At 49.7% G+C, this 14,593-nt stretch overlaps 1 protein-coding gene across 1 annotated transcript in view; it reads right to left on the reverse strand.

Moving 5' to 3' along the window:
• Positions 1-7,250: 7,250 nt before the first annotated feature.
• The window catches only part of ADCY8 (adenylate cyclase 8), a 224,618-nt gene continuing 217,275 nt past the window's right edge, over positions 7,251-14,593 (reverse strand). The window contains exons 16-18 of the mRNA XM_040626047.1: positions 11,987-12,079; positions 10,509-10,623; positions 7,251-7,738 (exon numbers count right to left, since the gene is read on the reverse strand). Coding sequence (XP_040481981.1) covers positions 7,251-7,738; positions 10,509-10,623; positions 11,987-12,079 — 696 coding nt within the window. The remainder of the gene's footprint in view (positions 7,739-10,508; positions 10,624-11,986; positions 12,080-14,593) is intronic.

Genomic DNA, 14,593 nt, shown 5'->3' on the forward strand with positions numbered 1-14,593 from the left:
ATCCTCAGCTCTAAGGGCATCATTTTGAAAATCTAATATATTCAAATAATCCTAACAGGTCAGGCTGATCCGTACAATGCAAGTTCCACGAAGGTGGGAGTTGTATGATTTGTTCACCACTGTGTCCTCACTAGCTATGAATGAATGAATACTTATTTGAAGAAAGAATAACTATATGCTCAGGGGCCAGCCCCGAGGGTGGAGGGCCGGCTGGGCAGGGGGCGTCCATGGTGTTTTGCAGGGTGGGACAATACGGACTACAGCCAGGCATGAAGTGACCTGAGAATAAATTGGATATGGTCCCCCTTCCTGGAAGTTACAGTCTAGTGGGAGAAACTCAGCAATGAAACAAGCAATAATGCAAAGTCGGGCAATGTTAAATAGGCAAAGGACGGCAAGCTTGGAAGCACACATGAGAACAGCTAAACCAGCATAGCAAAGGGGACGAGGAGGGTACCCCAGGGGAAGTAACTTCCAGGGTGAGTCCTGAACTCAGTGTCAGCAGCCCAGGGAAAGGAGAGAAAGTACAGAGAAAACAGGGAGTGATCCTAGCAGGTTGGTAGGAGTGCAGTGGGTTTTGTTTGCCTGGGGCATGGAAAGAAGGTGTGAGTAGAGAGGTGGCTGGAGAGGGGTCAGGTGCCAGGTCTGGAAGGGCTTTCTGGAGAGTTTGGGCTATAGCCTCTGAACACCTGGATCCTGTTCATTTACATGTTCCCTCCTGTGTTCATTTAGTGGTTCATTCATTCATTCATTCATTCATTCAACAAAGGATTTTGAAGACCCACCATGGCTAACCACTGCGTTAGCCACAGTGTTAGAAGCAAGAAAATGACATGGTCCCAGTCTCAAGGAGTTCACATCTGATGTGGAAGCTTGAGGTGCCATCAATTAGTTATTTGGGCTCTGCACCTCCAACGTATCCATTCCTATATGAGGCCTGAATGCCATTGGCCTTGATGTTGGCCAAGGGACTATTTTCAGTGGTCGGATTCTCTGTAGAGATCGATTCCTTCTATTTAAGCAAGGGGGACTCAGAGCATTGAATTTTAAGCTATTATTGTGAATATGATCTCATGTGTAATTAGCAGATGGGGAAGTCACAGACAGTTAGCAGTAAAGTGTGAGAGCATATACACCTGGGCTGAGAGGCAGTGCGATGAGCCGCAGGGCACACTGGGGGGCTGGAGGGGACAGCCTGCTGTGTTGGTTGTCAGTGTTACCTTGGCACCACTGTCACCCAATTCTAAGGTCTTCTCTGCATCACAGAGAAGCCAGGGGCTGCATCCCAAATTTGCCTTCCCCATGCAGTTCTGGGCTATCGATTCCAAAGGGGCACAGTGTTTGAGGGATTTGGGGTCTGCTCAAGGAAAATAAGTGACCACAAGTGACAGTAGCTTGCACAGGCTTTGTTTGGGCAACATGCTGATAGGTTTGCAATACAGTTCACCTGGCACCAAAGTCCACACACTTAACCACTAGATGATCTTAATCAGGAATAACTCTGTGCGTGTGTGTGTGTGTGTGTGTGTGTGTGTGTGTGTGTGGTTGTGTTGGTAAGGGAAGCAGAAGAAGGAAGGAGAGGGGAAGGGGGGGCTGGAGAACCAGCTGGATGGGCCTCAGCTGAGCTGGGATTCCGGGAGTTGCTCTCAGGGCCACAGGGGCAACAAGAAGCTAGAGGAACAGAAGATGGGCTCCTTCACAGAGGATTCGACTAGAAGTTCATGGGGCATCCAGGTGGTGGTGCCTGGAACCACTCAAATGTTTGATTTCCCAGTTCAGGAGAGAGGTCTGGGCTTACCATCTAGGTTTGAGAATCATCAGCGGAGGTGTGGTTGATGTCACGGGAAGTTCATGATGGATCCGGGGAGCGTGGAGAGGAAGAAGGCAGCTTAGGCTCAGGGAGTCAGACAAGAAGTTTGGCTGATGTCGGAGAAGTCAAAGTAACACCAGCAGGGATGGGCTACGGGCTACGAAGAGCAAGGGAGGCCAGCGATCCACAAGGAGGGCCAAACTCTCCATCAAGGTCAAGCATCATGACTGTATTTCCAGCTTGGACCGTTCCTCTGACCTCCACTCACACATCCAGATGGGCACTAGACATCTCAACTGCACCTGTCCAGGAGCAAACCTGTGCCCTCCCTCCTTCCCACCCAAACCTGGTTCCTCCTCTTGTCCTCTGCATTTCAGCACCCCTTCTAGTTGCTCAGGCCTCAAACCTTGGGAGTTGCCCTGGCTTCTTCTCTTCCGTATCTTGCTTCCAATCCATTATCAATATCATGAGCTCAGGGCTTACGTATCCAGATATACCCAGAATCTGACCACTTCTCGCCCCCACAGCGACCAGCCTGGTGCAGGCACATCCATGGCTCACGGTTACTGTACCAGCCTCCTGACTCGTCGCTCTGCTTCCACCCTTGTCCCTAAGCTCTATCACAACATGGCAGACAGAAGCTACTGCGAAAGCCTAAACCCAAACGTGTGACTTCTCTGCCCCAAACCCTTCACCGGCAGCCCATCCCATTCTTAGGAAAGCCCTTAGTGTTGAGGGGACCAGAGGGGGCGGGCAGGTGAGCGTCTGTTTCTGGCCTGGCTGTGAAGAATTTGTTTCCAACCTCAGGATCTGCCCCATTGCCCACCTTCTCAACCATGTCTTCACCAAAACAATATAACAATCCCAAGGACAGGTCATCTGAACAAAAGAGATGTATTACTTTTGAACAAGAAGACATTTAGTTCAACAGGAACATGGGAAGTGTCGGGGAGTTAAGTCCCAGCTTGTGAGGTCTTCTATGGACAGTGGGGGTTTCCCTTGCTAAGTCCACCCTGCAGCCCCCAAGTGCCACCAAGAGGGGGCACTTCTCTCAGAGTCCGATGCCCAAGGGAAGGTGTTCCAAAGAGTCCATAACTTGAGCAACTTCAATAGTTTCTTTTTGGGTTATTTTGGTCATTTCCGTAGAACAGCAATCTATCACTCAAAAGAATCCTCAGTCCAGTGCTCACTGGTTGCCCTGGGCATGTAATAGAACTGCCCCTCCCGTTGTTAATAATCTCTACCCACTGGGGATGACGAAGGAGCCTCCTGGTGGGACTTGAGGTGTTAAGGAAAGACGGGAGGTTGGCTGCTGGCATTTGTAATAATCATCGGTTTGATAAATGTGTGTAAGAGGGTAGGAGTTAAGACACGCAACGAGAACTGTTTTCCAAGGAACAGCATTTGCCCATTTTTCTCGTATTGCTGAAATGTTTCTTTGGATTGGAAACCATGGCCACACTCCTGGTTATAGAGGAAGCATGAGTGTGCTGGAACAGTCCTTTGAAGTGGCAGATGCCCCGTGTGTGTGCATGTGTGTGTGTTGGGGGGGGTGCAGTGATGCTAATCCTTGGAAACAGGCCTTGCGGAATTCCTCAGTGAGGTGGCTGGGGTAGGGGCTCTCAAGGAGTGTATAGTAAGAGTTTAGTATGAATTGTTCTGCAAGGTACTTCCTCAAAATCTCCTGTGCAGAAAGGAAGATACCACCCTAATGCAATAGCTTGGGAATTTCCAGTCCTTTGGATCGTAAGGAGAATATAGGACATACCGTAATTAATTGAAAATTTAGTCACACATCTAGCTGGGATCAGCATTCGCCCCCTGAAGGGAACAGTCTTCGTTTGGGAAAATAAGTACTTCGGAGCTAAGAACCGTGGAGGTGAGATAGTGACTGGAGCTCAAATGAATGAATTACAAATGACTTGTCAGGGCTGGCTCCTGGCCCCGCTGTGACCTCATCTCGCCCCACGCTCGCTCTCCCTAACTCTGCTCCAGTTCCGGGCCTCATATGTTCTGCCACAGGGCCTTAGGACCTGCGCTTGAAAGGGAGAGGGAGGGAGGAGGGAGGGAGGGCAGAGAAGGGCAGAGAAGGGTGAGCAAGCAGGGTGATGAGGGAAGTGTGGGTGGATGGGAAGTGCGCTGGGGGGGGTGGTGAAAGGACTCTTCAAGAGAAGAGATACCTAACATGTCTTTTGACGTTATTTTGTTACTTCAGGGTTACTTCAAGTGTGTTAACGACTCCTTTGTCTTCTGTCCTAAATTTTCAGCCTGTTGTATGCATGGATGCTTGGTGCAAGTTGTGTGTGTGTGTATGTATGTGTGTGTGGAAGTGTATGTGCATGTGAGTGTGTGGGGGTGTGTGTGGAAGTGTTACGTGTACGTACATGTGTGCGTGAATGTGTGTGTGCACACCGGGGTACACACACTGAGGAAGGGCCGAGTGTCGGGTTGGGTCCCAGCAGTGTGGAACAGTGAGCACTGGAAGCAGGGTGATGACGAGGGTCGTGGGGGCTGGCAGGCACCCTGGGCCTCCAGGGGACATTGAGCCAGCCTCATTCAGGCTCACGGGGAGAGGAGGACCTAAGGTGACAGGGCAGCCTTATATAGAGTGAGCAAAGGAGAAGAGGTTAGAGCACCCACGTGGAGTCAAAGGGTGTGAGACGGGGATCTGGTTCTCTGCACGGGCTCTATTTCCACTCTGCATGTTGAATCTTGGCCAAACAGGTCCCCCCACTTTGGGCTTTAGTTTTCATATGCGCAAAATCAAGTCTTTGGACCACATATGATCTTTAAGCTCTCCCCAGTTTTAACACTGTATTTTTAGATAGAGTTTTTTTTTAATTTATTTTTATTAATTTTTATGAGCCCTGGATTGCTGGAACATTGAGATAATAAAATCTCTCCCTGAGCGTTGTTATGAAGATCAACTGACATCATTTTTGGAAATGGACTTATAAACTGTAATGCACTCTGAAAATGGTTCTCATTACCATTATTGTTATAATCATGTCAAGATAGGAGTCAGCGTATTATGAAAGAACTATATTTGAAATTATTTCCAAACAGAAGCTGATTGCACTCGAGTCAAGCTGTCTGTTTTTATAAAAGGAAAAGACAGGTGCATGGAGTCGACTCAGATCGCTTATCAGAATGGCGACTCCGAATGGCAATATTATCTTCCGGGGGCCAGAGGGGCAGGATGGTGGCGGGAGGTGTGTGGCTGATATGCAATTAATAATTTAAATCGGCACAGGGCGCTATTCTGCAGGGCACCCTGCCCCCCTGGTAACTCATCAATAAAATATTGGGTTCAGTTGTTTGGAGCCCACAGCTCATCTGAGAGCAACATTCTCACTTGGAAATGCTGGTTGGCACAGGAAGGAGAATGTCAGAAAGGCCTGTGGGTCTGGAATAAAAATGTCAGGGGAGGAAATGAGTCTCCGACACCCATTCTCACGCTGCATCCAAAAGGGCAGCCTTGAAATCTGGGTCAGCACTGGTGACTGCGTCCCTGGGAAAATTCTGCCTCGGCGGGGGGTGGGGGGGTGAGGGGGGAGCCCCATGCACCATGTCTAGCCGGCCCCCTCTGCGAGGTGTCTACCCCCATCCCGGGAGTGGTCCAGACCCTCTGGCTCAGCATGCAATCTCCAAGGATCCAGTGAAATCCTTTGCACGCCTTTAAGGCAACCCACATGTTTTACTTTGGCTTAATTATCCATTTTTTTTTCATGATTAAAGTAACATATATTCCTTAAAGCAAATTTTCTAAGTGTGGACAAATAACCAAGATTTAAAGAGAAAGGCAAAGGGCAAATGCCCATTATTTCAGAAAAGCCATCGTGTGTCATAATAGCAACAAGCTATGTTGGATGGGGCAGAGGGCCGAGCTGCTGGGTGATGAGCCGCGTTGTTGCTTGTCAGCCGCGTGGCAGCCTTGTGAGGCGTCGTGGGTGGACAATCATTTGTTTTATAATGAATTTGGGGGCAAAACATGCCCTGAAATGAGTCCTATTTACAGACTCCAGTTACGCTCCTTGGTGTGAATATTCGTGTATTGTGAGAACATTATTAACAGATTTAATTACTGCGCACTGCCTCATACCCCTTTGGGGATGTTCCCTAGTGTATGACACTTTAACCGTATTTCTTAAATCTGAAAACTTCAAAATTCTAAATCACTGCGGCTTCCATGACTAGCCCCACGTGGCAGGTGAAGAATCTCTGGTGCCCAGTTTATGCTACTAACCCAACATCAACCCACCGACGAGTGGGGGATTCGAACCACAGTCCACGCACCTCGAGGAACTGCCCTGGGAACGCTCAACCCAGCACACTGGGGCATTTCCCACATCCTCAGCGGCAGGAGGTTAAGTCCTGCAATCACAGCATGGAGCGCCATCCCCCCCACCTCCACACGTCCGACAGGTTGTGAATGAGAGCAATCTCGCTGTGTGTTAGCCACTAAAATGGGAGTCACCTGTGACAGCAGTCAGCGTTGACTGACCGAGAGTTCTGATCCTAGTCCGGCAGCTAAGTACACGATCTGGGGAAAATCCTTTAATTTGCTCAGCTCTCTCATCTGCACGAAACTTTCCTGGGAGTTTTTGTGGTCAGGGGAGAAGAGTGTAGGATGCAGTCTTCCCAGGAGAGGGTGTAGCCCTCCTGCAACCCTTCCCGCCCCCATGACCTCATCGCTGCTCCTCCAGCAGATCTCGTGGGCTTGATTCCACTTCTGGGCCTTTCCAATTCTTTCTGACTCCTTCACTTCTCCCCAGGCGCTTCTTTCTCATCATTTAAGGAAAATCTTCAACACAAAGGCCTCAAAGAAGCCTTCCTTGTGGGTTCCAGTTCAACAGCCTCTCCGACCCCCAGTTCTTTATCCCCACTGTCCTACCTGATTTTCTTTATTGCCTCTACCCCTATCTGGAAGTAGACCATTCATATATTGGCTTATAGGAATATGATCCATTATTCCCACCCTGAATGCTAGCTCTATGAGGGCAAGACTTTTGCCAGGATTTTTCTGGAGCTTAGGAACACAGAGGCACACTGTAGGTGCTCAGTATATGCTGGAAGGTACGTACAAGGTACGTATGAGGTCATAATGTAAAGAGTTGGCCACTGGGCCCTGCACGCCACAGGAGCTCAATAAATGGCAGGTGTGTCAAACATCTGTTTACACGTCCCTCTTTCACACTCAGCTGTGAGCCTCTCAAGGTCAGGGACCGGGTCTTATTTATCAGTGTTTCTCAAAGAACCTGTACGTAAGAGGTGGTCAGTAACGGTCTGTGATGAAAGAGAAGCTCAACTCCTATCTTCAGTGCTGCGTAGCCAAGACCAACGAAGCCATCCTTGTTCTAAAAAAAATTAAACCTTTTTATTAGTATATTTATTTTATATATAAAAGAAATACAAAAAAAGAAACACAAAGAAAATGCTTTCATGGCAAATCGGACTTGTCGGTGCCTTCGGCTGGGGCTCCGGGCTCTGGCCCGCTGGGTGCCAGCAAAGTCCGCCGGTTGTAATGAGCCTTGATGATCCCCGTGTTGTTGTCCTCGTTAAGCAGCTGCTTCTGCCTTTGCCTGTTGAGGGACTGGACAAGGCCCAGGACGACCGCGGCCAGGGAGTACTGCCCGGGCAGTCTTCTCGGGGGCAGGATGAATGGGTTGGGTTGGACTCTTCCCAGCAGAAAGTATGTTTTGATTTTTCCTTCCTGTTCACTGATGCCCTTCACGTAGATCTCCCCTCGGTAGTCAAAGGCAAAGCCCTGGTCCTTCAGGATGAGATAGGTCTCCTCGGGGACTTGGATCCTGCCGCTGACCCCCGTGCTGTCCATTCGACTTGCCAGGTTCACGGTTTTGCCCCAAATGTCATACTGCGGTTTCTTAGCGCCGATAACGCCAGCTACCACCGAGCCGTGGCTGATGCCTGCAGGTGACCAAAGGAGCGAGAGATGAGAGAAGAGGGACATCACTGATGTGTCTGCAGCCCTGCCCGGGACAGTGACCAGCGAGGAGGTGGTCTCTGCGGATAAACTGCAGGGCCCAGATCCCGCCTCGGTCACGCATTATGTGTGTGACCTGCGTCCGTGCCTTAGCCTACGTGGACCTCACTTTTCCCATCTGAAAATTGGAAGAAGAATCGAGATAATGGAAGTAAGGCCTTGGCGTGGTCCCTGACAACCAGGGAGTGCTCGAGAGGAATTATTATTATTCTCACATGGACACTGACTTATCTTGGCTGCTGGGACAGACAGAGCACTGGCCCAGGAATCAGGACGCTGGGTGTCTTCCAGCCTCTGCTGTTCCAGTGCTCTGAGAGCTCAGGCAGACCTTTTCCTTCTCGGTCTGCGTCCAGGTCCTAAGCATCATTCCCTTGGCCCATGCCAAAGCCTCCCAACCGGCTCCCCCGGCCCCCACCTTGTCCTCCTGCAGACCGTCCTCCACATCGCTGCCGGAGCGGGAGGGATCTTGCTGGGGCGCATCTGACCGAGTTCCAACCCACTTCAAACACCCGCCACGGATGACGCCCATGTGCCTTGGAATCACAGCCAAGCGCCTCCCGAATCTGGCTCTTGCCAGCTTTGTCAGCCTCCTTCACCACCACTCTCCCCTTCACCTTTCTTTACACTGTGCCCACCCCGAAGTGCTGGAGTTGCCCTCACCTGCCGGCCATCACGCACCTCTGTGCCTTGTCCCTGCCCGCCTCTCTCCTTGGACTACCATGTCTGCCCAATCCCACGGTTTATTTGGTGAATGCCTTTGGAGACAGTTTCAGTGACTCTTCTTTTATGAAACATAGACTTCTTCTAGGAATAACAGCATTTTACTAAACATGTTGGTGGTCACATATGTCTCCTTCTAGTACACTCAGAATTTCTCATGTATTCTACCAAACTGACTAGACACCTGCCGGGTACCAACACTGTTCCAGGTGTGGGGGAAATGGTGGAAAAGAAGAGAGACATAGTCCCAGCCCTCATGCAGCTTACCTTCTACTGGGGAGAGACAGAAACAAAAAAAGTAATATATCAATGAATCATAAAGCCTATAAAGAAAAACCATTTGGGTTAGAGGGAGAGAGGGGTGGGAGGGGGCATTTTGGAGGAGGTGGTGAAGGAAGAAGGCCTTTCTGAGCAGACATCTGAAGACAGAGACCGGACAAGCCATGCAGACATCTGGGTTAGATCATTCCAGGCGGAGGGGAGAGCAAACCCCTCCCCGCCCCACACAAAATCAGATAGAAGTGACTGAGAAATCGGAGAAGCAGGCCTTGTGGACCGCGTGGGAATCACAGTGACGGAGATCTCTCCATGATTTGCAGAACATTTCATGGGCATTGCCCCATCTGATTCCATGTTACTACCACGAGGCAGGGGTAAATAATACCACGCCCAGCTTACACACGAGGAAACTGGCATTCAGAGGGTTCGAATGGCTTGCCCAGTCACAACGGACCCCAAACACAAACTGAGATGCCCAGCACAGTCGCGAAAATCATCTTCTAACCCTTGAACGATGTTAGCACTCTGAGATTTCACACCAAGGGTCGGCCCTGGCCCCAGCGACATCTGCTTTGTTCAGGGTTGACATTGTGCTTTTTTAGTCCTGGTTCAAGTGTGTGGTCAATGATTTCAGAAAGGACACATAGGGTCGATAGAACATGTGGGAACAAGCCCCAAACATCCCAGCCATAGATCCACAACATAAAATAGGACTTCTTTTTATTTTGGTGAACAAAGGTGTGTGGCATTTGTTAGATCTGACAAGTCAGATATTGGCATTTCTTGACGCTTGGTTCTTAAAAGCTACTCAGGGAGAGCTAAGTCCGTCAGATGGCATGCTGGCCAGAGGACATGTAAAATCCGGACACGGCAGCAAAGGCTGTGTTAGCCTGCAGCCTGGCAGCCAGAACATCACAGGTCTGTCCTGTCGTCCTGGGGTCCCTGCCCGAGTGGCCATTTGGCTGTGTGATCGCAAGCCATCACTCTCCTTGTCTGGGGCTGAGTTGACCCACTATGAAATGAGAACGTGGATGAGAGCAGGGGTGTTCACACTGGCTGGAAGAGGCCTTTGACAATCAGCAGGAGTGCCGAAGGCATTGGCAAGTTACACATTATAAAGGGTCACTATTCACATTGCTATGGTTTTGGTGGCACTGTTGTGTGGCTCAAGGGTGTCTCTAATCTCAAGGAAGGGTCAGCTGTGTAGCCAAGGGAAGAGCCAAAAGGCTTTCTGTCTGTCCCTGCACAACACAGCATCTGACATCTTCAGAAGTCGAAACCGGCTTTTGCTTTAGGCCGTTATGCCGAAGAACCAGGGAGCAGCATACCGACCAACAGCATCAGATGACATGAGGTCGGAATGAAGTGACAGAGGACTCAGCTCCCTCCCTCTACCGGGCCTCATGTGGGCGGGGTACTGCCCAGGTAAGTTAGCGGAAAGGTAGCCAGGGCATAGTGTTTGTGGTGTATTTCTGCACACAGGCCAGGAACTTTCCCTGGCTTCCGGCACCCTGAGTGAGAAGAAGGCCAGACAGGCCTGAGCTGAGGCTGTCCCTGTCCTTGGCAAGGTCACACTGAGCCTGCCGCATTCCACAGGAGAAACTACCCATGGCCGAGGGCATGGGAGGGTCTGATGGAGCCAGGCCAGCCAGCTCTGTGGGCCCCCCACTCACCACACCCCCAGCAACTACTCACCGATCCGGAGTTCGAAATTGTTGAAGGAATGCTTGTTGATCTCCTGTATGCTCTCGGTCAGGGCGAGGGAGAAGTCGGCCAGGGCGCACAAATGTCCCCACTTGTCTTCGCATTGCTGGAGCGGAGGGGAGAGAAGAATTTATTCACTCTGGCCGACGTGAACTTTTCTGCAGCAGGGACCAGCCCTATGTCCTCACCTACCTGCGCGCCCCTGAGACGGAGACAACCAGGTGTGTGAGCCTCTGTACACTCAAGCGAGTGTAATATGCGTGGCTCATACTCCTTCCCCCACATCTGCACTTGTGTTGTCGGGCTGATGAACCGTGTATTCCTGAGTACGCTTACCGGTGTGTGTGTGTGTGTGTGTGTGTGCGCGAGTGTGCGCGCACGTGCTCCAACCTAGGAAATCTGTGTATTTCCATCACAATGCTCACACCATCTGTTTAAGGGATGTTTCATATAGGCGTTTGCTCATGGAACACCTGGGGGAAGGCAGAGAAAGCCTCTGGGCCTCTCTGAACCTCAGTCTCCTCATCTACAAAATGGGGATTTGCATATATGCCCTGCCTGCCTCCCAGGGCTTGCATGAGATTGTGTATGTGAAAGTGCTCTGTGCCCGTCCGGAGCGGAGTCTGGCGAATCGTTTCAGGGGTGGGCCAGATAGTAAATATTTTAGGCTTTGTCATGGCTACTCAATGCTGCCATTTTAGCTTCAAAGGAAACAAAGTTAAACGATAAATAAATGGGTGTGGCCGTGTTCCAATAAAGTTTTATTGACAAAAACAGATGGTAGGTCAGATCTGGCAGGCAGGCTGCACTTTGCGGGCCCTGCTATCGAGCGCCACGTGTGGGCATCCAATGACTAGTATGGGTGTCTTCCCAGGTAGTTGCTCGTGGAATGTTTCCAGGTTTTTAGTTGGAAAGCAAGCGAAGGAAAGGTGAGAAAAAGAAACGAGGATTCCTTCTTCCCAGTAACTTAGACTCATCTCCATGTAGACTTTGGTGTGGGGAGCATGACACGGTCCCAGGTAAACCATCCACTCACACTGGAAGGTAGATGCTAGTTTCCTACTTGACCCGAGTGCCTGGCCCACAGTCAGCCCTCCAAAGAGTGGGAGCTACTATTATTCTTACAGACTGTAAGAATAAGAACACAGGCTGATATCAGGAGTTTGGTAACACCCACAACTAAGTCATATCAGGGTATTTCAGGGCCCTGATTTTGTTCATCAAGTCAACAGTGAGGTTCGGAATGGAGCCTAGAGGGTTCTCCATCATAAAGAAGCACCGTTTCATCCAGTAGACCTTACTTCCCCCAGGAACAAATGCATATCACACAGCTAGAGTATCCAGGTCATCAGATGCGCTCCCCACCAGTCGTCACGCAGCCTGGTGATGGTGGCCTCCCTGCCTTCAGCGACCTGACAACAGTGAGGCACCTGCCGTAGGGTGTGGCCCAGCGCAAGGTGTTCCCTTACCTGTTTTTCGGGTGACAGGCCTGACACGGCCATGTAGGTGCTGCCAATGGTCTTAATCTTTTCAATGTCTTGAAACCGGTCTTCGCCGAGCAGCTGAAATAGATCCGGGCAATGATGTTAGTCCTGGTGCTTATTCTTCCAGAAGACGGGGGTGCTTTCCTGAAACAGGCCCCAGCTCACAGTGAGGACTGCCCTCTCTGGTTTGGCATCCTCGAGACAGCTGTTTTTCTCTCGGAGAATCATGCCTTTAGGCAGTCAACCTACGTTTACTGAGCACCTGCTAAGTGCCAGGCTCTGCGCTGGGTGCGCCCAGATACTCTTTAAGGAGTAGGTCTGTTTCACTGAATCTTTGAAATCAATGGTTATTTTACTGGTTCAAAAAAGAAATCACAAAGGTTCCCCAATCCACCAACAAATCTTTTTGGCTATACCTTCAACGTGTATGTGGAATCTTAACACGGTCAGCATCCCGGCCTGAGCCACTGTTGGCTTACATCTGGTTGTTGTACCACCATGACCTACCTACCTGCTCCCTCCCTCACCTGCATACTCCCAGCCTGGCGGCCAGAGTGACCCCATTCAGCAGCAAGTCAGATTATGTCCCCGCTCTGTGCAAAACCCTCCTGTGGCTTCCCGTTCTGCTTCCTCCAACACATGTCCATGTCCTAATCCTGGGAACCGGTGGAGATGTTACCAGCAGAAAGGACTTTGCACATGTGATGGAGTTAATGATCCCGAGATGGGGAGATTCCCTAGATTAGCTGGGCATGTTCCACGTAATCACAAGAGTCCTTATAAGTCAAAGGAGGAGGCAGGAAAGTTAGAGAAGGCAATGTGATGGCAGAAGCAGGAGTCAGAGGTGTGACTGCCAGTCCTAAAGACGGGGGAAGGAACCACAAGCCAAGGAATGCAGGTGGCCTTTAAAACTGCAATGACACGAATTCTCGCCTAGAGCCTCTAGGAGGAACACAGCCTCGATGACACCTTGATTTAGCCTGCGAGATCCATTTTGGACCTCTGACCTCCAAACAGTAGCATAATAAATTTCTGTTGTTTCAAGTCACTAAATTGGTGGCGATTTGTTATAGAAGTGACAGTAAACTAATACAGCAACTATCCACTGAGCTGCTGCGATGTCTGATGAGCAAGAGAGGAAGTCCCAGCCACCAGAGGGCTGACAGTCCAGGCAGGGGCGGGGATCACACGTTAAAGAAATAATCACACAAAATGTGCCGTAGTTCAATTTTAGTAAAATGCATGATGGAAACATACAAGGTATAGGAATGAGAATGGAGCATTTCGATAATATCTGGAGGCTTCCCTGAGCAAGTGATTTCTAGCTTCACTTTTATTTTTTTAAATTTTTATTTTTTAAATATTTTTTTATTATGTTAGTCACCATACAGTACATCCCTGGTTTTCGATGTAAAGTTCCATGATTCATTACTTGCGTATAACACCCAGTGCACCATGCAACACGTGCCCTCCTTACTACCCATCACCGGTCTATCCCATTCCCCCACCCCCCTCCCCTCTGAAGCCCTCAGTTTGTTTCTCATAGTCCATAGTCTCTCATGCTTCACTCCCCCTTCTGATTACCCCCCTTTCTTTATCCCTTTCTTCCCCTACCGATCTTCCTAGTTCTTATGTTCCATAGATGAGAGAAACCATATGATAATTGTCTTTCTCTGCTTGACTTATTTCACTTAGCATTATCTCCTCCAGTGCCGTCCATGTTGCAGCAAATGTTGAGAAATCGTTCGTTTTGAGCTTCACTTTTAAGAGTGAGGAAGGAAGGGTGGGTGCATGGCTTTGTGTGCTAGGAAGCTGGGGGCATGGAAAGGGCTGGGGGGAGTATCTGGACAGAGCGGACAACATGAATGAGGGCTGGAGGTTGGGGAGAATGCACGGTAGGTTCGAAGAAGTAAGAAGAGGACTGTGGTTATTTTTCCCATCTTAAAAAAAGTCCTTATGGACACCACATTTATTTTGCTATAAAAATCCTCTAAGAGTTTTCTCCCCTCACTGCCTCTAACTTCTTCCCTGTTCTTTTCTAAATCCACTATAGACCGGCATCCTGAGTCCCTTCTTTGACAGTGACATTACTCTCGTCCAGACTTGCGATGACCACTCCCATAGCCCGTCCACTGGCCTCACCCTGCTTGGCCTGTCAGCAGGATCTGATCCACCTTTCCCACTTGGTTTCTGCCCACTCATGGCTTTACTTCCATGTCACTGGCAATTCCTTAGTTTCCTTTGCTAGTTCCTTCTTATCTTCCTTAACTCACAGTGCCGGTGGCCCCACAGCTCAGGCTTCAGACCTCTTCTCTCTTCCATCTAAGCTCACTCCTTAGGGTGCCTGGGTTAAGCGTCCAACTCTTGATTTAGGCTCAGGTTGTGATCTCAGGATCGTGGGATCGAACCCTGTGTCCAGCTCCATGCTCAGTGGGGAGACTGCTTGAGATTCTCTCTCTCCCTCTCCCTCTGCTCCTCCCCCCCCATTACATAAATAAATAAATCTTTAAAAGAAATAACCTGCTCCCTTGCAATCTCATGATGGCTTATGGCTTTCAACACAATCTCTTCGCTGAAGATTCCCAGATGTAT

The sequence above is a fragment of the Ursus maritimus genome, unplaced genomic scaffold (genome assembly GCF_017311325.1).
Source record: "Ursus maritimus isolate PB19 unplaced genomic scaffold, ASM1731132v1 scaffold_9, whole genome shotgun sequence".
In the NCBI taxonomy this organism is placed as follows: Eukaryota; Metazoa; Chordata; class Mammalia; order Carnivora; family Ursidae; genus Ursus; species Ursus maritimus.